Source organism: Gouania willdenowi, chromosome 21 (genome assembly GCF_900634775.1).
Source record: "Gouania willdenowi chromosome 21, fGouWil2.1, whole genome shotgun sequence".
NCBI classification, from domain to species: domain Eukaryota; kingdom Metazoa; phylum Chordata; class Actinopteri; order Blenniiformes; family Gobiesocidae; genus Gouania; species Gouania willdenowi.
Window position 1 is genome coordinate 19,491,700 of NC_041064.1, and position 27,204 is coordinate 19,518,903.

Genomic DNA, 27,204 nt, shown 5'->3' on the forward strand with positions numbered 1-27,204 from the left:
AAAGGCATTTAAGAAATTGAACATTTCCTCCTGCTTGTTGCTGCACCCCACCTGTCATTTCTCTGTCATGTACCTGTACTGCAGGAGCAGCTGAGAGAGCCTCTGTGAAGCAGATCATACACATGTCGTCTGCGTCCTGCTTCAGGCAGCCCGTGTTCTTGTCACAGCCGTGCAGGCAAGGGAGACAAGAATCCTCGTTCTTCACTCCTCCACAGGGGTGACCGCATGGGTGAGTCTTACTACAGGCCAGTTTGGCGTATTCCTGAGAGGCCAATGGAACAAAGTGTTCAATGCCAACAACGGCTTCAGGTGTGTTCTTACAGAAAATTACATTTTGCACTTCGGGGAGTTTTTTTACTTTGCAAAATCTCCTGAACTAAGCACAAATATATGTCATGAGTTCTTGTGTGAGGGTTTGGATTCAGTACCTGACAGTCTGGGTCTGAGCAGACGCTTCCCACTGCAGACAGCTCGGTCCCATTTCTGGTACCACAGAACCTGCAAGCATCGGAGCTGCTGGAGGCTGGTTTACCTGAATACAGGAAGTTAGAAAAAAAAAAAGGCTAAGTAGAAAGCCTAGGAAAAAAGAATACGGGCATGCAAGGTAAAAAAAAACAAAACAAACATATTTCCTGGGGGAAAAAGTGCTGGGAGAAATTTCAATTTGCTGAGTGAATGTATTAATGTGCTCAGAAAAGGCTTGAATACTGATAAACAACTGGAAAGAGGGAAAATGTTGGCAAAAATAGGCAGATACTGTGCTGCACATTACAATAAATAAAGCACTGGACTTCAGGAAGCGAAAACAAAAAATCAAACATGGCAACTTTGATGTATTTTTTTGTTTTTTCTTAATTAAAGTTAAAATGTAAGCATATTAGTTAAGTTTTTAAATTATCTTTAACTCATTGAGTGCCATTAATGTCTATAGACATGAATTGTTTTTCGGCTGGGGTTGCTAACTTGTACAATAATGTAACGGCCTGTAGGTGGCAGCAGCGCACCTTTGGATGAGAGATCACCTGTAATGGGCAGAGCTCAGAGGGAGCAGAAAAGAGTTTACGAGACAGAAAATGGAGCTACGAGAGTTGATTCTTAAGTTCCCACCAGCTTACAGCAGCGTACACTGGACCAGAGCATGTGTGAAACTAAGTGGACTATTGAGAGTGTCGCGATGGTGACAGAAAACGAGAAAAAAAAATGGGGCAAGTGGTGACACTCGACATGTCCGGGAGAAGGAGGAAGTTGCGTGTGTGCAGACTGACGGGGGGAGAGACTTGGAGGACGGCCAAAATACAGTAAGAAATCCATTCAACTCTGACCTAGATAGCAAAATAATAATGTTGACATCAAAAGCCTGGTTTCAGTGTTGTTTTTGTAGTTTCATAGAAGGAAACCAATGTTGAGGTGTCACTAAAGCAAAAAAAATAAAAGACTTCTAAGTCACTAATAGATTTTTTTCAGAAAAAGACATTTTTTCTCAGCTTTCTCAGAATCTGGTTCAGATGTCTGATTGTCAAAATATCTTGTCAAATCAGTCAAAATGCTGTAAAACAGCTGGCACTGAGTGGGTGCAAAATTTTGAAAATGGCTGGCACTGAATGAGTTAAAAAAAAAAAAAAAACACATTAAATCTTTAAAATTGAAATAGACTAAAAAATAAAAAAGTTCTGGTTATTATCGACAGCGAATTGTGAACTGTTTGAGAGCTCCTTGCTGTAGTACCTGTGTGTTCTCTGAACTCTACCATGGCCTTCATAGTTTTCGAGTCGGCCAAAGCCATGAGCCAGAAGAGTTTGGTTCTCCCACAGCCCTCGTGGAGGTCCACCTTTATGGCCTCCTCTTCCTCCTTAAACACCTGAAACAGACGGAGGAGTAAATAACATAAAAACGCAGCCAAACTAGTCAATTTCTCTGTTAATAGTCAAATTATAGCATTAACATCTTATAGAAGAACTGTTAAACATTTGGTTCGTATCAAGTTATTCCAGTAAAGAAATACTGAACAGAATACAGATAATAAAAACAATAAATAAAAGCAGGAATCTAACCTGTCTCTGGTGTGAACGCGTCCGCCGGTGCAGGTGGAGGAAGCGGTCGCAGTCAGTGCACAGGTTGCCGCACATGTTACACAGAATGATGGCTGCAGTCTCCCCATCGTCATGGTTGTCACACATGGGCTGTGAAGAGAGCGAGCGGAAACCATTTATTCTCTGAGCAATTCATTTCAGAGCCTGGAGGCCGCAGATCTAATTCCCACCAGTTGCTTCTGCTGTCCGTCTTTGCCCATCCAGCGGCCGGAGGACAGCCTGTCAACGTGATCCTGGTCCAGCACGCATAAGGAAGCCAGGGCAAGCCACAGCTAAAGCAACACAGACACAAGGGATATGAAAGGCTTAGTAAATACATTTATACATACATTTAGATTTTGTATAATTCTCAGATGATTATAAACAACTGATCTACAGTAAAAGCCCAAATACAAACGCCAAACTGAACCATTGGATCCATCATTTTTTTATTCCCATCCATCTAAACTCATTTTTGTTCAGGGGCCAAATCCAGTGCAGTTTGAGCTCAAATGGGCCACAGATTAGTTAGAAATTAACCATTTTTACACTAATGTGCCATAGTTTTCAGGTTATCAGGGTTGGGGTCAATTTCATTTTTCAGTTACAAATATGTTTTCAATTACCCATGTGCAATTATAATTCAATTATGATTACAGTGACCAGCATTTTCTCCAATTACAATTAAATTGCAATTATTTTTATCCTCTGAAAGTCAATTACAATTACGTTCTCAATTACTAAAGTTCAATTCAAATTAATCACAATTACTGAGCCTTAAATGAACAAAATTATAAAAGTTAACCTTCCTCTTGTGTTAGCTTTCTGTTCGCATTTCTAATGATAACAGGTTTTAAATCACATGTAAAATACACTAATAACAAATATCTATGATCCAATTTGTTTCCTACCTATTGATTACCTTGTTAGGCTTCCTAATCAATAAGAATATATATCTGAGCCTTTTTTGTGTCAGTATACCCCTAGATTTATAATTTTTGTAAATGGTAAAATGTGGGAAAGCTTGATATGAACCATATTATAATAATTATTAACTAATATATGTGTAGAACTGTACATAGAACTGTAACATGGTTCACCAGTTTAGCGTTAAATTATGATTGGCCAGTTTTATCGAATTTTCATGGCGGTTACAATTACAAAGTTAATTATCTAAACTCAATCACAATTTCATTACAATTATGACTGTAACAGATTTTTAAAAAAAAAACAATTATGCCATAATTTTAATTAATTATCAATTACGCGATTACAATTATAATTGACCCCAAAATCAACTCTTCATAAATCCTTGATTTTGTGACCATTTTCTTGTCATTTAAAAGAATTTTGTGGGAAAATGAGTTATTTCCACAAAACTACAATATTTGCCCCTGTAAACATAGTGCTATTTTATCAAATTTGTGTATTTGGAAGGACAAAGATTGCGACAACTTAAATATTTGGTCATTTATGCAATAATTCCTGTTTTCTCTTCCATTTTTACTCTTTTCTTGTGGGCCAAATTGGATGATCTAAAGAGCAGGATTTGGCCCCCGGGCATTGAGTTTGACACAGGGGATCTAAAGCAAAGTCAGATTGTAGTAAATAATTCAAACACATATTTTTTCATCATAATGTCAACAAATTGTAGCATTTCACATCAGCTCATGGTAGAAAAGAGAAATTCTCCTACCCTTGTGGTTGCGATACAGCGAACAGGGGAGCGATGCTCCTCTTCCATTTTGGTTAAGGCTATAATGGTCTCAGCTATTGCATTTTTGGTGACTCTGGACCAAGCATCTGACAGGTGACCCTGGAAACAATACAAACGTGTGTTTAGCTCTATATATATGTATACAAATACAAATCTATACAAAACTTTAAAAAACACTTACAGCAGCCATGTCTTTAACCAGCTTTATGATTATCTCAGCGATCTGTGGAGGAGTGGAGCCTTTCATCCACCAGTGGCTCTCGCCTCTGCGGATGTAGCTGAAAACAACAGGAAGTGGAAATAAATATGGGAAGCACAAATGAGAGTACAACTGTGCTGCGACTCTGGGTTTAGTCAATACTAAACTTATGAAGGGTGTAAGAAAAAAAATGATTTGGCGATATATCGCAATATTTCCCAGTGTGATTATCGGATGGATGAAAAAAATGTCCAAATTGATTTTTTAAAGCTGGGGTACTCAAATTACTTTCTTTAATAAAAAAAAAGATTCTTCTTAGGATCATATAGGACATTGTAAAAGTAATCATTCCTGAAAAAATCGTACGTCTACATGCTGTTTGTGCCTTATAATTAATCATTTTAGAAAATCTTGGCGGTCACCCCCTCCAGCTCCAATCACAGGATTTAGAGAAAGGAGGGGTGAGCAGACCCACGAAGAAGCCTCCTCATTGGCTGCCGCGATATATATTGAAGCGCGTGCACGGTGCAAACTTGTTTTCAGTCTTGGACTAACTTTGGACGCGCAAGTGGCTGTTTTTGTTCTAGACAGGTAATTTAATGTTCCATTTTCCTATATTTTGTGTGCATCCTTTTCGGGAGGGATTATCAGAGTGGAGGGCGGGATTTACAGTTCGAGTTCAGCCATGCCCCTCTGTCATGGTTCAAGAATTAAGTAGTGCAGCTTTAATCATGTTTGTGAACAAAAAACGCTAATATATAGCATGGCACGTAAACGCCAACGTCACTATGTGTCAATAAACCACATCATGGTACGTTCACACCAAATGCCTCACGCGCGTAGATGGACGCTTGTGCTCATTGAATACAGACGCTTGTCACCAGTGTTGAAGATACTCAGGACGCGCGTCCACATGTCGAGGGGAGGGGCTTCTCTGTTGCCGGTGGTGTTCATACAATGGATGATATGGCGATCAGTTACGTTCGAACGAAAGTTGCTTTCAGCGCTACTTCCGTGTTTCCCGTGCCCAGTTTGACAACCTGCTGACCGGCATCAGCACTCGCATCTCCTACCAGGACACCAACTACAGGCGCTCTATTCCAGCAGAAGAGCGCCTGTCCATCTGTCTCCGGTTAGTGTTTTTTTTTCATCTAATTATTCTGATACCTTACGGTTGGGGAGCGCTCCTGATTGGTCAACGCGCCACGATATGCCCCAAAAGTTCAACAATCCCAAATCCAGCCGGCGGCGTTGGAGGCGCCGGACACTTTTGACATCAAAAGCGTTCGCCGTGCAAAAAGCTTCAAAATGTGCTGAACAGTTTATTGTTGCGGGACCTCTGATGCTTCCTAGAAGCGTGTCCACCATATATTGTGAATGTAAACCTGACTCTTTTGACGCGTTTGGTGTGAACATGCCATCAGACCTTGTTAAACTACCTCACTCCTCAATGCATTTTAGCTGAGAAGTCGATTGCACTTTCATAAAACACAATGCGAATAGAATCAGAAGCAAATTTCAACTATTTTAATAAAAGTAACTTGACAGTTTAATAAACATTCCACTTGTTTTTGATATTGGTAATTGAATTACTTGTTTTTGCAAGTTACTTTTTTTTTTTTTTATAAATCGTATTTCATACGATTTTGTACTTGTAAAGGGGAAATTTGTGATTATTGATATCGGGAAGTATATCGTATTGGTTAGGATTCGAATATATCATATCGTGACATGCAGATCATGAACCGTATCGTCAGATTCATGGCAATGACCACCCCTTAAAACGTACCAGGAGTTGAAGATCATGGGCAGGGTGACCGTAGTGACTCCTTTGCCTGCTGCCATCCCGGCTGTGCCAGAGATGGTGGTGCCTTTGGCCTTGAGCTGCACAGTGAGAGCTTTGGCAATGCAGCCCAGAAACATATCGAGAATGCCGAGTTTGTTCCAGTCGCCCTTCTCTGTGGAGTGGATGATGTCACTGATGTCTGCAGGGGGCAGAGCCTTCACTCCGATGATGCTGGCGAGACGCACAGGGGTGACCTCTGGTAGGACACGTCTGAGCAGCGACGTCACCTGAGAGATGCAATAAACGTGGTTTGAGAAACTCTGACTAGAATACTGTTATAATAAAAGTACTTAAAAACAGGTTTATAAATAATGTGTGGTTGGCAGGGTTGGGCTCAATTGCAATTATGACATAATCATAATTGTTTTCGTAATTTTAAAAACCAGTTTCTGTTTTCTATAAAACTGTCAATTAATATTTAATCAAAAGCAAACCTGCAAACATGTTACAGTTCTATGGCTTACACATACGTAATTAACAATTAATGAAATATGTTTCAGATAAAGTTTCCCCACTTCCTGTCAGCTCTCTTCAGGATCATTTCACCATTTAATAAGTAAAATAAAAATTGAAATCGAAGGGTTTACTAACACCCACACCAAAATAATTAATACCAATATTTTCATCGATAAAGAAGCGTAACAAATTAACAACACATTTGATGATAGATAATGTTTTTTTGTGTATTTTACAGCTGATTTAAGACATGGGTCTAAACTGACCCATTATTATAGATGTAAAATATACAAAAAAATATTATAAACATACAATTTGTTTCTCATTTCTTGGTTACATTGTTACGCTTCCTAATCAATGAAAATATTGGTATTGATATTTTTGGCGTGGGTGTCTGACCCCCAATCTCCGCTACGTTACGTCTCCGCCGCGTCACCGGAGCTGATAGGTTTCCACTTTAGTCTATGTGTTCATTTCCACCGGGTCCGCTGCGATGCGTGTCTGCTCCTTCCCAGCTGTGACACCGGAGCACGACGCATCAATCAGCACAGAGCAAATGAAGCTAAACAGGAAATTAGGCACGTATTCCGCAATAAAATATCGGGTTATTAACACATCAGATGATATTTCAAGTAACGACTTCACCAAAACGTCATAATGTGCAAAAACAAAATCACATTCACTGTATTGTTTCCTCTCATACTGTAACTGCACTGTAAACTGCAGCAACTTTGATTTAGTTCATATTTTACTGGTGCAGTTTTATCTCTTCTCTGTTGGCTGTTGCTAAAAAATGTGGCTATGACAAATCCAGAGAGTCCAACCTTCTTGTACTCCTTCGTTAGGAACACTGACCTGTTTATCTGTTTATTGTTGCATTTATAACACACACATTGAACTGCGTTCTCCCGCGATTATATAAATATCGTGAAAACTGCTCTGTCTCGTGACGTCACAGTCGTTCAACCAGGGTGTGGATTACCAGACGGCAAACGGCGGGGCAAAACCGGATCCGTGCCGTAGCACAGCGGAGACGCATCCAGTGGAAACCCCAAGTCAGCGTTTGTTCTGTCAGTGTACCCCAAGATTTCATTTTTTGGTTTTTGTTTAAAATGATCATAAAGAGAAATGACAGGTAACTTGATGCAAAACGTATTGTAATAATTATGTGTAAGCCACAACATGGTTCCACAGTTTTGTTTTTAATGACATCGTAAATGACAGTTTTTATAAAATGTACATGCAAATTACAATGACAAAGTAAATTATCTGAACTCAATTACAATCCAATTATGATTACCACAGCAACATATTCTTCAATTACAATTACGTCAAAATTGTAATCAATTATTGATTATTACAATTATAACTGACCCCAACCCTGCACAAGACGGAAGTTACGCTTTATTGGTTTATTTATTAATGGCTCAGTAATTGTGATTAATTGAATTTCAACTTTAGTATTTGAGAAAGTAATTGTAATTGACTTTCAGGGAGAAAATAATTATTGGATTTGGGGAAAAAAATGCTAATCATTGTAATCGTAATTGAACATGGATAATTAAAGACGTAATTGTGTGTCAAAATGTAGTTGACCCCAAGTCTGAGGTTGGAGTTGGAGTGGTCGAGCATTTAGCACAGATTGAATTATTTGGTACTGAGGTAGGTCTAATAAGTAATAGATAACATTACAGTTCGGTTTAAAACCCTCTCATGTGTGTTGGTGTCTTTGTGTCCAGCCCATACCTGTCTCTGTACTCGTGGAGATGCCGTGTGCAGCAAAGAAAACAGGTCTTGCATGAGTGTGAGCTGCTGAGCCAGATACTGGCGCCCGACGTTGGAGCCGCTCAGAGCCAGAACCATGGAGAGGAGCTCGAAGCAATAGGCGTCCGATGAGGCGTCGTCGTCACTCGGCTGAGAGTTGGCGTTCTCTTTGCTGGAGATGGCGTGTTCCCACTCCTCCCTCACACGTGTGGCCTCCATGCGAATGGCCTGGACGATGTGCGCACACACCTTGGAGATGAACACGGCCCGAGTGGTTAAAAGGCAGCAGTGGAGATATTGAAAGATGAACTGATTGTTTAAAAGCTTTACCTGTTTCTGTAGGTTGGTCAGTTTGCTTCTGCTGAAAATGATTCCCACCATGTGTTCTTTGAGGTCAGCATCTGATGGAGCCTTTACACAGACATTCAAAGAGAGAATAGGGTCATTCCATGTCATTTCAAAAACAACAAGAAATCAGTCAACATTATAACTCACAACCTTTAACTAAATGTCCTAAATCTAAGAACTTAGATGTATACATAAGAAAATATCACATCAGAACGTAAAATTACTAACTATATTAAACAGTTTCTGAGAAAAGCGGTCCTCTTTGAAGATACCTCAAACAGAGTTAAAAAAAAAATGGAAAAAGGGCAATAACTCTGGAAAAAATAATTGTGCGCTTCTCATTTTCGAACTCCACCAAGATATTGATACCCTGAAGCCACACATTGAATTTGGTTATCCTATCTTAAACCTTTTCTAAGAAAAGCTGTCCCCTTTAAACATACCTCAGAGTAAAAAAAATGGAAAAAGAGCAATAACTCCGAAAAAAAATATTGCGCGTTCCTTATTTTCAAGCTCCATCAAGGTATTGATACCTTGAAGCCACACACTGAATTTGGTTATCTTATCTTAAACGGTTTCTGAGAAAAGCTGTCCCCTTTAACTCGGACAGAGGGACGGAGCTCAAACCTATATCCCCCTTCACACTTTGTGGCGGGGGGCAATAAATGATAATAAGACACAGAGGCAAGCTACAATGGTCTTGTAAAGGATTTTCAAATATCCACGAGTGGTGAAATAACCCAAAATTGGAGTCCAAAATAAAAATGAAGAAGTCGCATAGAGAAAAATTGTTTTAAATCCCAGGAAAGAGTCATCTTTATACTATAAATTAAAACAGAGATCAGATTTTTTTCTTACATTCCCATATGCAGTTATGAGCTAAGGAAAATAGTTAGAAAAAGTTTTTTTTGGGGTTTAAAGAGACTGTCACCCAAGAACCAACGCATATATCCGACTAGTCATTAGATGATTTTAACAGTCTATGTACACAGCTCAAAGCTGATAAAATTACAGTGAGCTGAAACATATGCTAAGTTGTTTACTGAAGGCCCAAACATGTTAGAGCCCTTAACCCTGACCAACATTTTTTCAAATTTTGAGGAGCTGGCATGTCCACCAGATATAATGTATGGCAGATCTTTATACTGCATATTCTAAGACAGTAGGTGGAGCTGTATTACTTTACCAAATTTCAGTTTTTAATGTGGTGTAATTTTCGATATATTGTTAGCTGAAAATGGAAAATCGACACATACTGTACCTCCCTCACTAAATTGGCCATATCTAAAAAAGTATTCATCCGATCGAACTAAAAATTTACAGTGTAAATTGTTAAAAATGTAAAAAAAAATTTCATTGAAGTCTGTGGTTGAAATGACATGGAATGACTCAATATGTTCATTTTAGGGCAGGCATGAAGAAAACACAAGAGTTCTAACCTTGTCCTCCCCCTCAGGTGAGGAAAGCAGGTTTTTCTCCTCCTGCTCTGGGGTTGGCTCTGCATCGCCGCAGATTAGTTTTCCAAAGACCTAAACAAAGAGGAAACGTATTCAAATTTGTCAAATGTGTCAATTTTTTCAAATGTGTCAAATTCGTCATGTGATGGAATATTCAGTAGGAGAAGTGGGTGTGTGAACCTGGGAGGTGATCAGGCGGAACACTCGCAGGGTCTCAGCTTCACAGTTCTTCTGCTGGGCCATGCTGGCTGAGATCTGCCCAGGGATCTTGATGCTCTCGCCCTCCTTCCAACCGAGGACCTTCACCTGGCGTACCCTCAGGGTGTTCTCAGGGCCTTTCAGTTCCACTTTGATCACATGGTGGTCCCCTCCAGGGAGCTCACTCGTGACCCAGCCCATGTGGCGCGAGTCAAGGTCAACCTGCGACCAAACGACAGACAGCTTTTAACCAGTGACCTTTTTAAAGAACATCTCCTCACTCATGTTTAATCCATTTCATTAGGTCCATACCTGCTTGATTCGGCTGAGGTCTTCGATTGCTTTTCCACACAGGAATGTTACGGAGGTGACTTTATTCTGTAGGTAAAACAAAACAAAAAACAACCAACATAAATACCAAAATTCATTTAAAAACACGTGTATTTAGCATAATAGCCTTCCAAAGGGTAGGACATGCTGCTGCCTCCGTACCCCGATGTCTCTGGAATTGTCCACGTGTACGGATACTTTGGTGGCATTGATGCCTTTAACGCAGCTGATGGTAATGCTTTTGGTTTTGTTCTTGTCTTCATCTCCAGACTCCCAGAATGTCTCTGTCGAGCCGTCAGTCAGGCTGCCAATCATGGCGGGACGACTGGATGTCTTGATGTCCACCACGTTGGTCAAGTCTTTCAAGCAGGTGACCAGGCAGAGATCCTATCAGCGTCACACAAACAGATTAGCATTACATTAGCACAGTGGTTCCCAACCTTTTTAGGGTCATGACCCGATTTTGATACCACAAATTCCAGGCGATCCCAGAAACTTAAAAAAAAAAAAAAAAAAAATCAGTCTTAGCCAACTAAGTTTAATTTCTAATTGCGCTGAGTATAACTATTTTATTGTAAATTTTACTTTTTTTGATGTGTTGTATGTGGGCATGTATGTTGATGTGTAAAACTATGTACACATTTCTTTTTCCTCTACTTAATTTTATTATTTTTGAAACCTACATGGAAAAGAGGGTGATTGAGCCTCACAGGAAGAAATATTATCTAGGTTTATTTTATTATTATTTTTATTTCTCTCTGAGTTTTGTTTTTAAGAAAGAGGACATGTAAAGAGCACATGCATCTACGTACGGTATTTACTTTATTATTTTATCTGTCAAATTGTGCTGTGTGCCACCCTCTGTAAACTGTGTGTTTGTTCAAACAAAAACACAGAAAAACAAAGAATTTAAAAAAAATACTTATAGTCACGAAATGCATCAGCTCAGATATTTCTATACTGTTTTTTATTAGATTTATATTTGAGGAAGTGAAAATATAGAACACAGTTGTTTAGGATTGCGTGTCGTGTTTTAATTTGAAAAAGAAAATTAAAAAAAAGAATTACAAAAATATTATTTTTATTTTTATTATTATTTCATTATTTCATTAACTATTTAATTTCTATGCTGTATTTTTTTAACTAGATTTATATTTGAGGGTGAAAGTACAGAATGTAGATGTTTGAGATTGTGTGTGATGTTTTAATTTGAAAAGAATAATAAATAAAATTTTAAAAAATTAATAATTTGAATCACTTTTTTTTTTTTCAAATAATAGACATTTCAGGCATCTCCATTTGAATTCCAGGCGATCCCACATGGGGTCACGACCCCAAGTTTGAAAAACACTGGATTAGCAATAAAGTGGAAATACGCTGCCTTGACCCTATGAGGCAATCTGACATTGAGCTGCAAATACCTGACTTATTGCCTCATAACCAGACTGCACACTGATGTTGAAGCTCTCCTCGCTGTCTCCGTCATCTGACTTTGATAAAATGTTGTTGATGTGATGGAAAACATTGCTTTGGTGGAGGAACTGATGGTCAGACTGCTTAAACTTGAGACTCCAGCACCTAGAAGAAAGGCAAGCGTTAAAAACCAAACTGTGAGCAGATGCTAGTGGACCTTTATTACAAATAGTACCTGAGCGCCATCTGCTGAAGTGAACTGCCACTAGGAAGAGACATCATGAGGTCAGAGATGGTCTGAAGGAGGCGGTGGAAGGTGTGAGGAAGAGGATGAGCAGCCTCGCCGGCTATGACTATGTCTGAGAGTGGGTGTTCACAGACGCCGAGGTCTCTCTCCTGTGGAGTGGAGGAGTTCACACTTAGACCTCACAACACAGCTGCAGTAACACTACTGTAATTTCCAGTCTAAAAGCTGCTACCTTTTTCCCACGCTTTGGACCCTCCAGCTTAAATAATGACGCGGCTAATTTGTGGATTTTATCTGGTGTCACGGACTGAGTTTACCTCCGTACTGAGATTGTAAGACAATCGGTTTTATCTGACAAACATAACCTTTTGTGTTGGCCTTGGTGACTGTGTGTCCTCCACCACTACTCTATCATGTGGGGTCCCCCAGGGTTCAGTTTTGGGCCCCTTTCTATTTGCCCTCTACCTCCTGCCCCTGGGCTCCATATTTAGAAAACACAACATACATTTTCATTGTTATGCATACGACACGCAAGTATATCTCCCTGTTAGAAAAAACTCTCAATGTTTTAAAAGCCTAACAGACTGTTTGGTGGACATAAGAGCTTGGATGTCTCTACATTTTCTACATTTGAATCAAAGGAAAACAGAAGTCATTGCTTGTAACTGTACCGCTGACTGTGACGTGATGTGAAAACGAGTACCAGCTAGATGACACCCTCACATTTGATAGCCAGATCAGAGCAGTTATCAAATCAAGCTTTTTTTCATTTACGGCAACAGGGCAAAATTAAACCAATGCTTACTCAGCGACATTTTGAGACAGTGATCTATGCTTTTGTTCGCTCTCGACTGGACTACTGTAACGCACTATATGTGGGGATTAGTAAATCCTCTATCTCTCTTCTCCAGATGGTACAGAACACTGCTGCACAGCTTTTAACTGGCACAAGGAAATTTGAGCACATTACATTTTTGGTATGTGGCCAACATTTAATAGCCCGGAAAATAAGGTAAATGCTGAGCGACAGTAAACATTAGGATACCTGTTCCACAATTTCTTTGTTCCCCTTGTTCTCATCCTCCTCTTCATCCTCAGGTTCGAAAGGTGACGGAGTGAGAGAGGCTACAAAATGCCAAAGGATGTCATGCAGAGAGGTGGTCTGGATCACATTGCAGAGCAGCCAGTTGAAAGCCTGAAAAGGACACGGCAAAGGTTCATTCTAATGAATAAATGAAACAGAACTGCCCACAATCAGCAATGTGACACAGCTGTGCAGGTAATTGGGATTTTCTTAAATGAGCTGTTGCTACACAGCAGATGTACCTCCATGGCAAACACTCTGCAAGCTGATTTCCTCAGCGCGTGCTTCATGGCCACCTCCAGGCCCTCAAGATCATGGTGCTGAATAACAAAAGCCAGGACAGGCCACTGGAAGTTCCTCTCTCCTTTGCTGAGGGAACCGTGTGCTGAAATCAGTCGGGACAGCTCCGGAGACGGATGTCTCAACAGGGATGAGCCAACCTCTGCAAAAAGAGACAGGAAGGTTAATGACGACGAAAACGATTAAACTCACTGTAACAAAAAAGTCCCCAGACTCTAATATCTACCGTTACCTGCATCGCCGCTTTGAACCCTGCGTCTGGGTACAGCTTTGACTCGCGCTGGAGAGGGCGAGTGCTGCTTGTCGTACTCTGATGCAACGACTGAGTACGACCTTTGAAAGACTGTGCGCTTTGTTGTGTCACTGTCTGTGATTGGACTGGTTTCAAGACTGAAAGAAAGCCAGCAGAAGGAAAAAAGATTTCATTAAAGTCCGTGTAAAGCAGAAATAAATTAGTGTTATGAGTTTGTCACACCATAGAAATGTGTCATTGACCACTGAACCAAATTTGAAAGATGAAAAAAAAATCGCTAAGTATATAAAATTAGGTCTCAAAAAACAAGCACTTTTCTCTGCTCTGAAACGCTGGGGGCGTGTCAGTTAGAGGCGTTGGAACCACGCCCATGCGCGGGAAGGGCGCCACCTCTGTGTACTGTTGCTTACGGAGCCGTTACCCTGCACACTGTTGATCCAGGAAAGATGCACGAGTGACGTGGAGGAGACATGACTGGTTAGCTAGCTGTAAGAGATGTCGTAAGAGATGCAATGTGGGACCAAATCACCAAAGCTAATGCGCTGAATGTATTTATACGCTTCAGCAGCAAGGTCGGGTTTATGCTAATGATGGCTCCGTTACTTAATGCAGTTATGATTTCTGACACGCCCATTAAATTCTAACACAGTTTGAACATGAAAAATGACTGACTGACCTAATCATGGCTTTCAATGTAAATTATAATATAGCAAATTTTAATGCAACATTACATAAAAATAAATATTTTTTTCATTCTCAATTATTAATATGTTTGTTTACTATTTATACTGATATCTTTTAATTTATCGTTAGCCTTTTTTTTCTAATTTTTTCCTTTTTCATGAATAAAAATCAAGAATTTCCAGGTGTTCTGCCTTAATATGGATATAGGCGGATAATACAGTAGACGATAGCTGAATTACTGACAATAGGCTACAATACCACAGATTTGCTTGAATACATCATTACTGAATATATATATATAATCTCTTTTAATGAATTAATTAAATGGAGTCGTAATGCATGTGTAGAAAAGATAGTCACCTTGGGGGCATGGACTTCATGTTGCTCTCTGGTTCCTCAAAGACATTGGGGCAGGCATCAGGTGTGACTGATATATAGGGCGCAGGAACAGATGTTGAACGCAAATATCTCATTTCATCTTGGAAGAGGTTTTCATCTTGGTAGCCTCCAAAGTTTTCAGTGTGTTGCCTGTAAGATAACAAGCTTAAAAATCAGAAATTTGAACACACACTAAAGCAAGTTTACAAAGTCTCTAAAAGGCACATTGCACTGTAACTACCTGGCCAGCGTCTGCAGGTACAGGCATCCCATTTTATTGGGCAGCTCCTCCGACACACCCTCCTTAAGGCTGGGGAGCAGCTGTGAATGAAGGGGCCTTGGAGGGTGGTGGCACAGCATGCTGGGCTCAGCTGCACTGCTGAGGGAAAGCAGGAACAGCGCGTTGGCCCGGATCACCTGGTGGGCCTCCATTGTTGGCAGGGCACGCGGCGTCTTTACCTGCAGAGGCTTCTTTCTCGACTGCTTCACCTGGCACAAAGAAATGCACAATTAGTTTGATTCGGAATGTGAAAGCTGACGGTTTCTCAGTGAAGACGAAACAAACGATGCAAAACCTTTTCTCTAGCAGCCGTCTGTTTTTCTCTGAGATACTTCTCTCGACAGCGATCACACACCAGGTACCAGGTGCTGCCCCCGATTCCTCCATCTCCACAGTTTCCTGCCCAGCCGCCGCAAAAATGACCAATGCTGTTGTAGCCTTGGCCTCCTGCGTAACGACCACAGCCTGCCATGGAGAAACATTGAATCATTGAAAGTGGTGCTTTATCTTCACCAAAAAGGTCAGAATTTAATCGGTCTGTTAGCAGTATTATGTCAAAAATCAATTTTGACAACATTTTAACCAATGACAGAAATTCCGCCTTAAAGAGATTCAATTACATTTTGGAGGGCATTTTGATCAATATACTGGTTCTGGTTCAGGTTAAGAAATCAAAAAATCGTCCTCCCCTATCATTGGCAAACCTAAGAATAGACCGATCTTTATGAAAATAGACTCAGTTATGTCAAGTTGGTTCCTAAATTACCCCACGGAGTTTCATCGTTATCAGATCCTGATTGCGCATTTCATTGCAATTTTTCCCCAAAAAATTGGGGTGCCAATACATTTCGATCTACTGTATCGTTGATAATGGGGATGGACATTTCTTACAAGTCTTTATAATGACAATAATCATGGTACAATGATCAGGATCACTGATCCAGATAACTGTGGATATCTGACAAAGAGGATATTTGGCACTTGGCAGAGGTTTGCACCACTACTACAATGTAAATATCACTCCGTGGATTTCCATCAACCCGGTTCTCTTCATTACATAAAAAAAAAACATTGATAAAGAAATTAAGATTGGCAAATTTAAGAGTGATACTAAAGTAAGCCGTTTTCCTGTCCTCTTACCTGGGTGAGCCTGTCTCATGTGGTAGGTGACGGGGTAAGGGTGGGACTCTCCGCACAGCTCACAGATTGTGTCCTTCTCAGGCCCGCCCATGGCCAGCTGTGCCATCTCCCCAAACAGATTGCCTCGTGGACGAACCTCCGCCTTCTCCCTTTTCTTTTTCTCCTTCTTTGCCTTTTTGCTGTCTTTCTCATGTTCTTTCTTTTTCAGGATGGCACTGGACCCTGGGCTGGGGAAGATCATGTTCTGAGTGGCAGCGTTTATGGTGGCCATTGAAATGTCCTCCCAGAATGCTACCAAGTGCTGTAATGTTAAGGGTAAGATGGACTTTGCCCTCATAGCGGGATGAGAGTTCATCTCATAGGAAACGGCATCACCTTTTCCATCTTCGCACTTTTCAGGCAATGGTGGTTCCTTCAGCATAGATAAGACTTTGTTCTTGTTGATGCTGCCCATTTTGGAGATGTCTGGTCCATGCGGAGCAATGTTAAACATATTAAGTGCAGAAGAAATCTCTAAAGAGTGGCGGTTTTTCAACTTGCTTTCTTTCTCCTCATTGCCCTGACCTCCCATGGAGTTGCGAATGGGAGCGTGTTCTTTGGTTAAGTCTGGATTGAATTTGAGGAATGAGGAGCAGGCCATGGCGTCATGGACGATCCCCTCATGCCACAGGAATGCTGCGAAAACTGCACGGGAACATTCGGCCACAGAAGGGGACATTGCCTGTTTGGTAGGCTCTGAGGCCTTGGAGGTCCCCTCACCCTTAAACAAAGGCCCTGCTTTGTCTTTCTTAGGTCGGGTGTGTCGACTGGAGGTTTTGCGACTGACTTTGGGGGAAGAGCGGCTTTCCAATTCCTCTTTGACGGGAGCTTTGCCAATGCTAAAGTGCACCTTACCGGAACCCTCTTCAGCATTACAGGCCTCAGCGTTTTCATCATTGACATCCTCGTTGGAAAGAAGACTGCTTGACGTGCAGACTTCCACGACTTCACTATGAAGATTTTCTTGGGTCACATGTGGGGAAGGAACCCGGTTCTCTGCATTACTGCTCAATCCTTTATTGGGATCTTTAGGTGACAGTTTGGATTTCGGGGAGGTGGATCTTCCTCTGAGTGGCTCCGTGAGAGGAATCTTCTTCTTTCTCAGTGTGTCTGGGTCCAGAGTGTACGAGTCAGATTTGGATCTCTCTCTAGGAGGATCCAGCTGAGCTTTGGAGGAAGGACTAACTTTGGGTGGGAGGTTCTTCTCATGGTGGGTTGAAGACGAGTGCTGGGAGGGGGTGCTGGAGGGACTAGATCTCCCTGAAGTTCCACCTTTTTGTTTTGGAGAAGAGGAGCGAGAACCAGGATTAGGGGACTCCGCCCTCATTCCTGTTCTTCCATCTGACTTCAGTGCTTGCAGAGTGTTATGATTGGGAGAGTGGGAGCGGCTGTGGGAGTCGGACCTCAGTTTGGCCGTCTCCGATCGAAGGATGAGGGCCTCACTGGCCAAAAGTCCGCCATCACTCGCCTTGGTTCTGTTCTGATCAGAGGCGCGGCTTGCCCAGGTTTCCTGCTTGGCTGAACGATTTTCCTGGCGATGTTTGGAGCCTGGGGACACGGGCCGAAACCATACGTCAGCATCAATGCTTGTAAAAATGTTAATAATTCAAATATTGTCCGGCACACAATGCAACATCATAATGCTACATATCACATGTTCGGACGATAGTAATGTAATATGGTAAAAGTGAAGCAAATTAAAACAACAGTAATAAAAATACATGCAGAAAAACAACTGAGGTTCGAAAGATGAAAATTGAAACTTTTAATTGTGGAGTTGAAGTTTTCTTCCCAGTCTTATGCAAATTTAAAAAAAAAAAACCACTAAGAGATAAGAAAGATTACATGCTGGTTCCAGGACCATTTCTACTCACACTGAATCCTGTTTTAAAATTGTCCACAAACAACTTCTGCATTTCTCCTCGAGCGAGTTGCATTTCAAAGCCTCTTAGAAACGCTGTGAATCTGAATATTGACCTAAGATGTCTTTCACTGGGTGATGCAAAGTCTTTTATTGACCACCGAGTAGATTGTGAGTTCTTGCCCACCCTCTGATTAGTCTAACAGAGGGATGCATGCTGTGATTTACCCACCCTTTTGCCTTAGAGCGAGAGATGAGAGAGCAGCAGTACCATGCCCAGCCACGGACACGCTGATTTTGCGCGTACGTTCGTGAGAAGCAAGGCTGCGTGATGAACCATCTACAGCGGAAAACATTGAAGCAAGTGAACAGATGCGACATGGAATGCAAGGTGGGCATTGCAAGAGAGATAGAAAAAAATTAAGTAAGCACAAAGAGCCAATATGATCACGGCAAACAAGGACATATTCAATATGTTAGAGAGAATAGCAGATTGTCAGAGAGCGGAAACAGAAAGTTGCATCCTTAATGTGTCATGGAAGGAAATAGATTCATTTCATTTTTCCTTTACACCAATTTTCTTGAAGGAAGAACATTATTTGCTTTTTTATCTGTCCAAAAAAATCAACAAGGACACCTACTTTAACCACATGCCTATGGACTAGCACATGGATTGGATAAACTTATCTACACTATCACACGACAAGTGTTTTTTCCAAGTTCTCTTAATGCTTTGGGAAGTTATAGAAACAAGAGGAAAAAGATGATTCAGTCTAGTTCTACAACATACATGTTGTATAATTTCAGTTAATTTCTCTTCATGACACATTGAAGACTTGATAAGAGAGAAAAGGATAGAGTTGACAGATCCAGCAATGCAGAACAACTGAATGACAATGAGTACAACACAGGCTGAATAAATGCAGACAGATGCACACATAATTTGCAACCCTTACAAACAGAGTTTACTCGTGCCTTTGTATCTGAATTAGAAGGACCATAGCAGTCATGTAAAATAAAAGATTTCTTATTGTTCCACTCTAGCCAACAAACAAGGAGCAGCTGCTGGGATGTATTCTGACTAATGTGACACGCTTGAGTGATTAAAGATGAAAAAATCTGATCTTGAGTGAAAGCAATGAAGAAAATGGAAAAAGGCAAAATGCAAATAAGGAGCCAGCAGAACAAGCACAAACGTATCAACTCCAACCATCAGGCGTTTGTTTTACTCTAAAGTTTAAATTCTTGTTTTGAGAACAAGTGATTTATTAGTCAGAAACAAGATTTAAACACTGAATGATAATAATACTAATTATAGACATGCTGACCGGTTTAACATATTTCTGCAACCCCAACGCAGCATAAAACACAAAATCCAACAAATACCAAACAAAGATACTACGAAAAAGGCCGCAACACCTGTGCAAGCAAGCGCCTTCAAAAGAGCAGGACAGACTTACTCGGAAGCTGTGGTTGTGGCTGAGACAGTTTGGAGGGGGATTGCCCAAACACAAATGGGCTGTGGGCAAGGGAGGAAGAGGAAGAGGAAGAGGAGGGAGGATGGGCAGCTTGCTCAAATACAGAGGATGAGGAGGAGGAGGAGGAGGGAGCTGCTGAGATGAAGGGCCCAGACTGAATGGAATTCAGTATGGCACTCAGCCGGTCACCTGCAAACGTGGAGACAGAGGAAGGGGTAAAAAACTACAGCTCATACTATAGTATGAGGATTCAATGGGGCAGGGGGATGGAGATCATTCAGATCATTTTCGGTCAATTCTTTGAGTTTTCTCCATCGACACATTCACATATGTGCACAACGGGAGCAGGTCATACAGAAAGTCTGCATTTCAGATCATCAAGTTTACCTTGGATCGCACTGATGTCCTTACTGTTGATGTATCAAAGTTAAACGTCATTGGCAAACTATTAACCATCAATTCAATAGGTCACCAGTTAAAATGGTCACCATTTAAATTGCAACACAAGCATCCAAAGTAAATGCCTTTCCCTCTAGCTACACTCCACCCACAAAAACCTCACAATGTTGACAAATATGGACAAGTTCCAAAGATCATGTAAGAAAACATATCTTGAGTAATTCTGCCTGTTCTTTAAAAAATATTTAACACCAGATCAAAACCAAAAGTTGTGAAAATACAACAATGTCTCCAGTTCTTCAAATGTACTCTGTAACTTAAAATGGTTCCAAATAAAAGTCAGCACTTGACAACATACTATGATATCCTTACTATACATAAATGATTAGCATATTGGTGATAAAATACCCTCTCTTTCTTGCATAAACCTGAATCTTAGGCAGAGTTGCACCTAATGGAAAGGCTGCTGACTGTATATTATCAGATAAATCATCAATAACACCTGTAGAGATTACACCCAGATGTTATCTATGAAAAAGAAAAAGGGCCAATAGAAATTTGACATTGAGTTTGCATTTATCCAAGCAGCCACGTTCAATGTAGCTATACTAGAGTCGAGTCAGAGAAACTCAGCAGAAATCTGTGATTATGCAAATGATCAGATGTTTTTTCTGAGTGACTTAATTTGGGCATCATAAAGGGACAAGTGTTAGGAGATTAAAGCCACTTTCATAACTCTAAGCAAATCTACTCCGACTACCTTTGTAGTCCAATGACGCGCTGACCGGCCCATGCACACAAGCGTACGCCTGACATTGCAGAGATGTTAGGCACCACGCACAGACAATAACAAGCATGCAGATTAGAAAGGAGGAGGCGACAGACGGCAGATTTGACTTGTTTGTATCCTGTATTTCCGTACCACTGTGCACTGTATGACTGCTTGTAACATTGGAACCCTCTAGGGCTGGGGTTCTCAACCTTTAGGTCGTGAGACACTGGGAGGGGGTTGTTAGATGTCTTAAAGAAATAATATTTTTTTTTTAATTATTTGAGCCAATTTTTGCTTATTTTTACTCTTTTTCTGCAACTACACCAATCTTGCTAAATTTTAACCTATTTTCACCACTTTTTCTTCCCATATTTTTGCTTTTTTTGTCACTTCTCCATCAAATTTTAATGCCTTTTCTGCACATTTTTTCCACTTTCAAGTCATTTCCGGCACGTATAATAGCTTTCCACCACTTTTCCACCCAATGTCACTTATGTTGACCCATCATCAACTTATTTCATGGTTATTTTTGCCAACTTAACCACATTCACGATTTGCCATACCCACTATTTGCCAGTTTAAACTAACTGTTCCTACTTTTTTCTGCCACTTTTAAGCCAATATTGACACTCTGAACCCATTTTAGCACTTTTTCTGTCCGTTTTTGGCCACTCGAATTTGCAAATTTGAACTAACTTCTGTGGTTTTTAAAATCCCTTTTCATCACCTTTTCCGGTCACTTTTAACCCATTTTATTTCTGATCGATAAGATGACTATATACTATGGCCCAAACAATAATAAACTTCATGGATAACAGTGGATATTATTCAGATAAATAAATAAATGTGGTTTTCACAAATTCATAGAACAATGGATCATCATTTTGCTGACTCTATGGATGGGCCCCAAAAAGCTCTCCCTGTTAAGCCCCCTTATAGATGGCCCTCTCTCTACATGACTGTTCTGTAATGTTTATGTCTGTGTTCAACCAGTGGGGGTCCCTGGTCTCTGACACCATTATTTTGGGGGTCACGGGCTGGAAAGGTTGAGAACCACTGCTCTAGGGGGTACCACCAGCAGTTTGGGAACCTCTGAATTAAATTATTGACTTAATATAGATGAATTAGGGGTGACATACTTCAGTTTCATAATATAAAGCAAACAATAAAATAATAATAATAAGATTATGTATTAACTTGAATAAACTGGTGCCAGAGAAGGCATTACCTTTGTTGTTTGAGATGCCGTAGTCAAAGCCCTGTGCTCCATTCGAAGCAGCGGCCCTGTTGAAGGCCTGCACGGAGAACGGGCTGGGGGGTGGGGTCTGGTTCCCATGGCCCAGCAGCGCTTGCTCTGTGAGTCAGAGTTATTCACATCATGAGATCTTGCGTTTTTTTTCACGCTCAAGTTTCTTCCTCCCTCAGACTGTAGCTCACCTTCATCATGTCGAAGATACTGGTTTCCCCCACGATCCCTGGCTAAGGACCAGGCTTCTCCTTCATCACTCTCACAGAACTCCACCACACTGTTCTTATCCAGCTGCACCCAGGTCCCCTCTGAATTGACCACCTGATACACAACCGACATTCTTTACCCACACTTACACACAGTCAGCCCTAAACCAGTCCATTACTGTACACACAATACACAGACCCTCCAACGAGAAAGAAATCATAAACATGCAAGTATTCATCTCATCAGATTGGCACATACGAAACACATAGCAGCCGATCATGTGAATTATTGAATGCATCAGTGGACACTACTGGACACGAAGCTGATTAAGGAAATCGGGCAGCTTTTTGAAAGGTAAATGCGTAAAGTTGGGTTTTCTCAACTCCCTGAAATATCGTAGTTTTGGACAGACAATCACAGATGGGAGTATTAGTATTGTGCCAGATCCACACAGGCCATTGTAGTACAGGCTCAGTATAGGAAACCGCTGAACAGCATGACACACCACAGCAAAGCCAGGCCCCACCACACCAAAAAACAAGGGAAAATGAGCACAGAAAGAGCTCAAGATATTGTGATTAACATTTGAATGAGACCGACTCTTCGAAACCCTAAACCTGCAATACATTTGTAAACAAACTAAAAGTAGAGTGCACGCTAAAATTGTGCAGCCTTGAAAGGTGGCAAAGCAGAAAAAGACACACCCACGCACCCTGAAGCAGCTGGTGTATTGATCATTAATAGAAAGAGAAAGATTGCATTTTAAGGCCAAAAGTCTACTATATTCAGCATATTATGACTAAACAGACAAATGGCATTATTTGGGGTGAGTGCATACCTCGCCTATGGCCTTGACCGTGTTGCCAAGTACTAACATTCCAATGGGGATACCCCTAAGGATTGGACAGCTTCTGATGTTGTGACCAGAGGGGCCGGTCTTCACTACCTTATAATGCCCCGGGCCGCCGCCCTGCCCTGCACTGCTCTGCACCCGAATGGGAGCCTCGTGGGAAGGGCAGCTGCTCACCTCCTTTACGTTCTCCTCCGACTGGCCCCTGACCTCCTGCAAGAGTCAAGAGCATGGATTTGAGTTAACGTGCAGCGACCGCGCAGGTCGCAAAAACTATTCTTTCATTAGTGAGCTGTAACAAAGAGAGTGAGATTAAAAAAGGTACCAAGGTAAACCCATTGGAAAATATTCACCTGCACATTTATCATAACAGCCTCCACAGCGATCAAATTGGCATTATCACTACCCAGAGACTAAATGTCAACTTCTGAACACCGTATAAAAGCTCTAATGCAAAAATAAAGGCAACCAGCTTAAGTATTATTTGACATTTTTATTTCACGACCAAATAAATGTTTTTATCCATATTTCCCACTATGTGCTAACTTTGACCTATGACTGGCATTTTACTTAAAGTTGCCGGGGACAATAATTAACATTTTCTATAACAGATTACATTGTGTAGGCCTCATAGATAAATTGGAGAATTTACTGACAAACAAGTGACTCAGGTAGAAGTTGACAAATGGTCATGTTACTTGAACTTTGGAAAAGTTTTGCGCATTGCATTGTGGGATTGAGAATCCCATAAACAAATGTATTTAGGGTGTACACTTTAAGAAGTGTTTTTGCTTCATTCTTACTGTGATTTCTTGTGTTTCATTGCCAGACATTCACTTGATGTCATTTTTGCTCTGGTTTGTTAATGGTGTTTCCAGAGATATGTCAATCCGTGAGACAATAAAGCTCTGTCATATTTGGGTGATTCTGTGGAATATTTACACCCAATATTTGTTTTGGCACAACTTTTAATCTGTGAAAAAGGCCAGAACTGTCACTTTCGCAACATTTTTGTAAGCATGTTGTCATCAGTAGTGGAAAAGACAAACTTTTGGATGAAATACCACTTAGAAAATGTTATATAGCATCCTCAGCAGCTTTAATACTTTGCATATTTAACACTGAATTACAAATAAAGTTATTTTAATGTACTGGTATTCATTCAAATGGATGATTGAGCTGTAAATTTGATGTCCTAACAACAAAAGAAGACTCCAACGCATTCAATATTCAAGTGATGCAACTATTTATGTTTTAAAGGGGAAAAAAATTATTCATAATTGAGGGGAAGCATGCTTTGACACAGATGGATACAGAGCTATACTGTAAGTAACAAGCCCTCCAAGCATGGCCTCATGCAACAGACTGAGCATTAGTACATTGAACCCCATGCAATTGACCAGTGGTGATAGTTATTGCTTATAATCCCAAATGCAACCCTAGCAGTGAACTTAAAAAGAGCATTAGCTGCAGACATACGGTATCATCACTGTACAGACAACCATGCAAGGTTTCATCTCATTAAACACCATGGAGACAATACAGATTCACACTGGGTTCAATAAGACAAGCGGCGGATGAGTGGCTATGAGGCGGTCATACTATTTATCTCTCCTACATCCAACTCACCTGAGGTGTGAATACAGATAATGGGCTCCACGACAAAAAGCCGATATCCCTGACTCCTTGGCTAGCATTAAAGACAGTCTGAGCAACAGATTGTGAGACAGTCATGAAACAGTAGACGAACCCAGAAAATGAGAAGGGGAAAGTGCTCGTGTATTTTTTTGGAAGAAACAAAAAAAAAAAATGAAATGATAAAATCAAGCTTGACTCGTGACGGAGTCAAGTCGTTTGAGAAAGTGTCGAAAAGAGGACGGATTGTGACCATTGGCCGGTTAGTTGGAGACGAGTGATAAAAAGAAGCCACAAAAGATTGCGAAATGTTTCAACACTTTCACAGGGCTTAAAAGAATTAACCCCAAACACCAAAAACACTTCCAAAAAAACGTCCTGCTTGGACAATGTGCTGTGTCATGCTGTTCAGACAGGAACCTTACAAAGGAGCCTCGTTACATCTAATGCTTCTAATAACAGAGGTGGAATTGTTGCACCAAAGAGCTACAATCTCCCACCAGAACAAACAAGTTGTGGACCGGGCATTGCTCCATGACAGAAAACCACCTGTATTGCTCCATTAGCATCCAATTAAATGTTGTATTCATACATTTAGATCAAATGGGTTATTTCATGATGTCAGCAGTTCATTTGGCATGGAGCAAAGTAGTGAAGATCCCTCATCACATGCGGCTGTTTGCGGCAATGAAGACATTAAAACTCAACAGTGCAAACTGACTCCAACACAGCATGTTGAACATGTCCTTGTCCATCAGTCATTGCTGTGTAGTTCACTTTCATACAACTATTGTACTTGAATGGTCATTTTACTGCTCATTTTGACCTTTTGACATGAGTTAAAACATGCAAACGTCCAGCTGCTGTTTCTCTGCACAACGTGTTAGAGATCGTTCATACTTTTTTTTCATGCAACAAAGCACTCCTACCTGTTTAACCTACATAGACGAACACTTAGTTCACTGTTCTTTATTGTTACGAGACAATAACATGAGCTCTTCCCCCAAATGAACAATGCAGGCGCTTCCTATTGATCGACAAAAGGGAGACTACGCTGCACGCCTTCTTCTACTTACGTCAGCTGGGACCAGTAGGCTCCTGCCAAAGTGCTGGTTAAAAGACAGGCACCAGGCTTCAGTGTACCCATTCATGCTGGGAACATACTTCTTTACCGTTTCATCATTGAGCCTGAGCCACACACCATCATCATTGTGGATCTAAGAGAAAACAAGCAACAGAGCAGAGCACAGGCATACCGACCTGTTATAAAGGAAACAGGGAGGGGCAAACCAAACACGCTACACTTCTGAGGCTGCAAGAAAAGATGTACAGTGCGTCTGCAGTGCTATCACCAAACTACATGCATTGTGCAACACTGGTAAACACACCAAATGCGTGTCACTATCAGGATTGGGTTCAATTATATTTGCAATTGCGTAATTGATAATTAATTACAATTAAGACATAATGATATTTGTAATTGCAATGGGAAAAAACTGTTGATCTAATTATAATTGAATTGCAATTGGCATGAAAATTCTATAAAAACTGTGTTTTACAATTTAAAACCACACTTGTGAAACCATGTTCCAGTTCTATAGTTTACACATATGTAGTTAATAATTATTATATGTTTCATTTCAAGTTTACCTGTCAGTTCTCTTGAGGATCATTTTACCAAAAAAAAAAAAAAAAATTAAATTTGAAATCTCGAGGTATCCTGACAGAAAAAAGGCTCAGACGCTCACACCAAAAATATTAATACCAATATTTTCATTGATTAGGAAGGCTAACAAGGTAAATAAGAGACGAGAAACAAATTAGATGATAGATAATATTTTGTGGTGTATTTTACAGCTGATTTACGGTAAGACATAGGTCAAATTGACCCGTTGCTAAGAGAAAGCTAACACAAGAGGAAGGTTAAGTTTTATGGGGTTATTTATTAAAAGGCTCAGTAATTGTGATTAATTGTAACTGAACTTTAGTAATTGATTGAGAATGTAAACGTAATTGAAGTTTAGAGGAAAAATAACAATTTTAATTGTAATTGGAAAAAATGGTCACCGTAATCGTAATTAAGTTATAATTCAGCATGGATAATTTAAAACAAAATTGTAACTGTAATTGAAAAATGTAATTGACTCCAACCCTGGTCACTATTAAATCCCTGGATGTGAGGGGAAGGTGTTCTCATTTCCTTGAAGCCTCAGAATGCTGTGCAAAAGTGTGAAGCAACATGAAGTAAAAGAAACATATTTATAGGTAAATATGATTGAAATTCAGGGAGGTAATCACATTAAATAAATACCAATCATTACAGAGATCCAATTAAAGAGAAGTCATTTTTGATCAAGAATCTAAAACATTGGTATCTGGCTCCGATCCTAAAGGCCTGCAGTCAAACAGGCTCCTGTACACGCAAAGCAATGGATACAGGTGTGCTGGAGCCATGAGACACTGAAATAACATGCTGGTCTAGACACTGCAGGACCGGAGCCGGACACCATCGCTCTAGAATGAAAAAACTCTTGATTCTGTCATTGATCAA

At 40.5% G+C, this 27,204-nt stretch overlaps 1 protein-coding gene across 16 annotated transcripts in view; it reads right to left on the bottom strand.

Moving 5' to 3' along the window:
- mycbp2 (MYC binding protein 2) overlaps window positions 1-27,204 on the bottom strand; it is a 100,448-nt gene that overhangs the window by 18,330 nt on the left and 54,914 nt on the right. For 7 of the 16 annotated variants that reach the window (XM_028436126.1, XM_028436135.1, XM_028436130.1 and 4 more), the window contains 29 exons: window positions 25,730-25,870; window positions 24,648-24,725; window positions 23,007-23,231; window positions 22,150-22,282; window positions 21,941-22,066; window positions 19,524-19,730; window positions 16,164-17,750; window positions 15,319-15,488; window positions 14,985-15,232; window positions 14,726-14,893; window positions 13,661-13,830; window positions 13,371-13,570; window positions 13,090-13,239; window positions 12,033-12,193; window positions 11,806-11,962; window positions 10,547-10,771; window positions 10,367-10,432; window positions 10,037-10,276; window positions 9,839-9,928; window positions 8,382-8,462; window positions 8,034-8,300; window positions 5,775-6,058; window positions 3,968-4,064; window positions 3,766-3,885; window positions 2,261-2,362; window positions 2,052-2,180; window positions 1,726-1,858; window positions 429-532; window positions 74-262 (listed from right to left, as the gene is read on the bottom strand). In XM_028436126.1, coding sequence (XP_028291927.1) covers window positions 74-262; window positions 429-532; window positions 1,726-1,858; window positions 2,052-2,180; window positions 2,261-2,362; window positions 3,766-3,885; window positions 3,968-4,064; window positions 5,775-6,058; window positions 8,034-8,300; window positions 8,382-8,462; window positions 9,839-9,928; window positions 10,037-10,276; window positions 10,367-10,432; window positions 10,547-10,771; window positions 11,806-11,962; window positions 12,033-12,193; window positions 13,090-13,239; window positions 13,371-13,570; window positions 13,661-13,830; window positions 14,726-14,893; window positions 14,985-15,232; window positions 15,319-15,488; window positions 16,164-17,750; window positions 19,524-19,730; window positions 21,941-22,066; window positions 22,150-22,282; window positions 23,007-23,231; window positions 24,648-24,725; window positions 25,730-25,870 — 6,048 coding nt within the window. The remainder of the gene's footprint in view (window positions 1-73; window positions 263-428; window positions 533-1,725; window positions 1,859-2,051; window positions 2,181-2,260; window positions 2,363-3,765; window positions 3,886-3,967; window positions 4,065-5,774; window positions 6,059-8,033; window positions 8,301-8,381; window positions 8,463-9,838; window positions 9,929-10,036; window positions 10,277-10,366; window positions 10,433-10,546; window positions 10,772-11,805; window positions 11,963-12,032; window positions 12,194-13,089; window positions 13,240-13,370; window positions 13,571-13,660; window positions 13,831-14,725; window positions 14,894-14,984; window positions 15,233-15,318; window positions 15,489-16,163; window positions 17,751-19,523; window positions 19,731-21,940; window positions 22,067-22,149; window positions 22,283-23,006; window positions 23,232-24,647; window positions 24,726-25,729; window positions 25,871-27,204) is intronic. The other 9 variants (XM_028436140.1, XM_028436137.1, XM_028436138.1 and 6 more) reach the window with 7 other exon arrangements.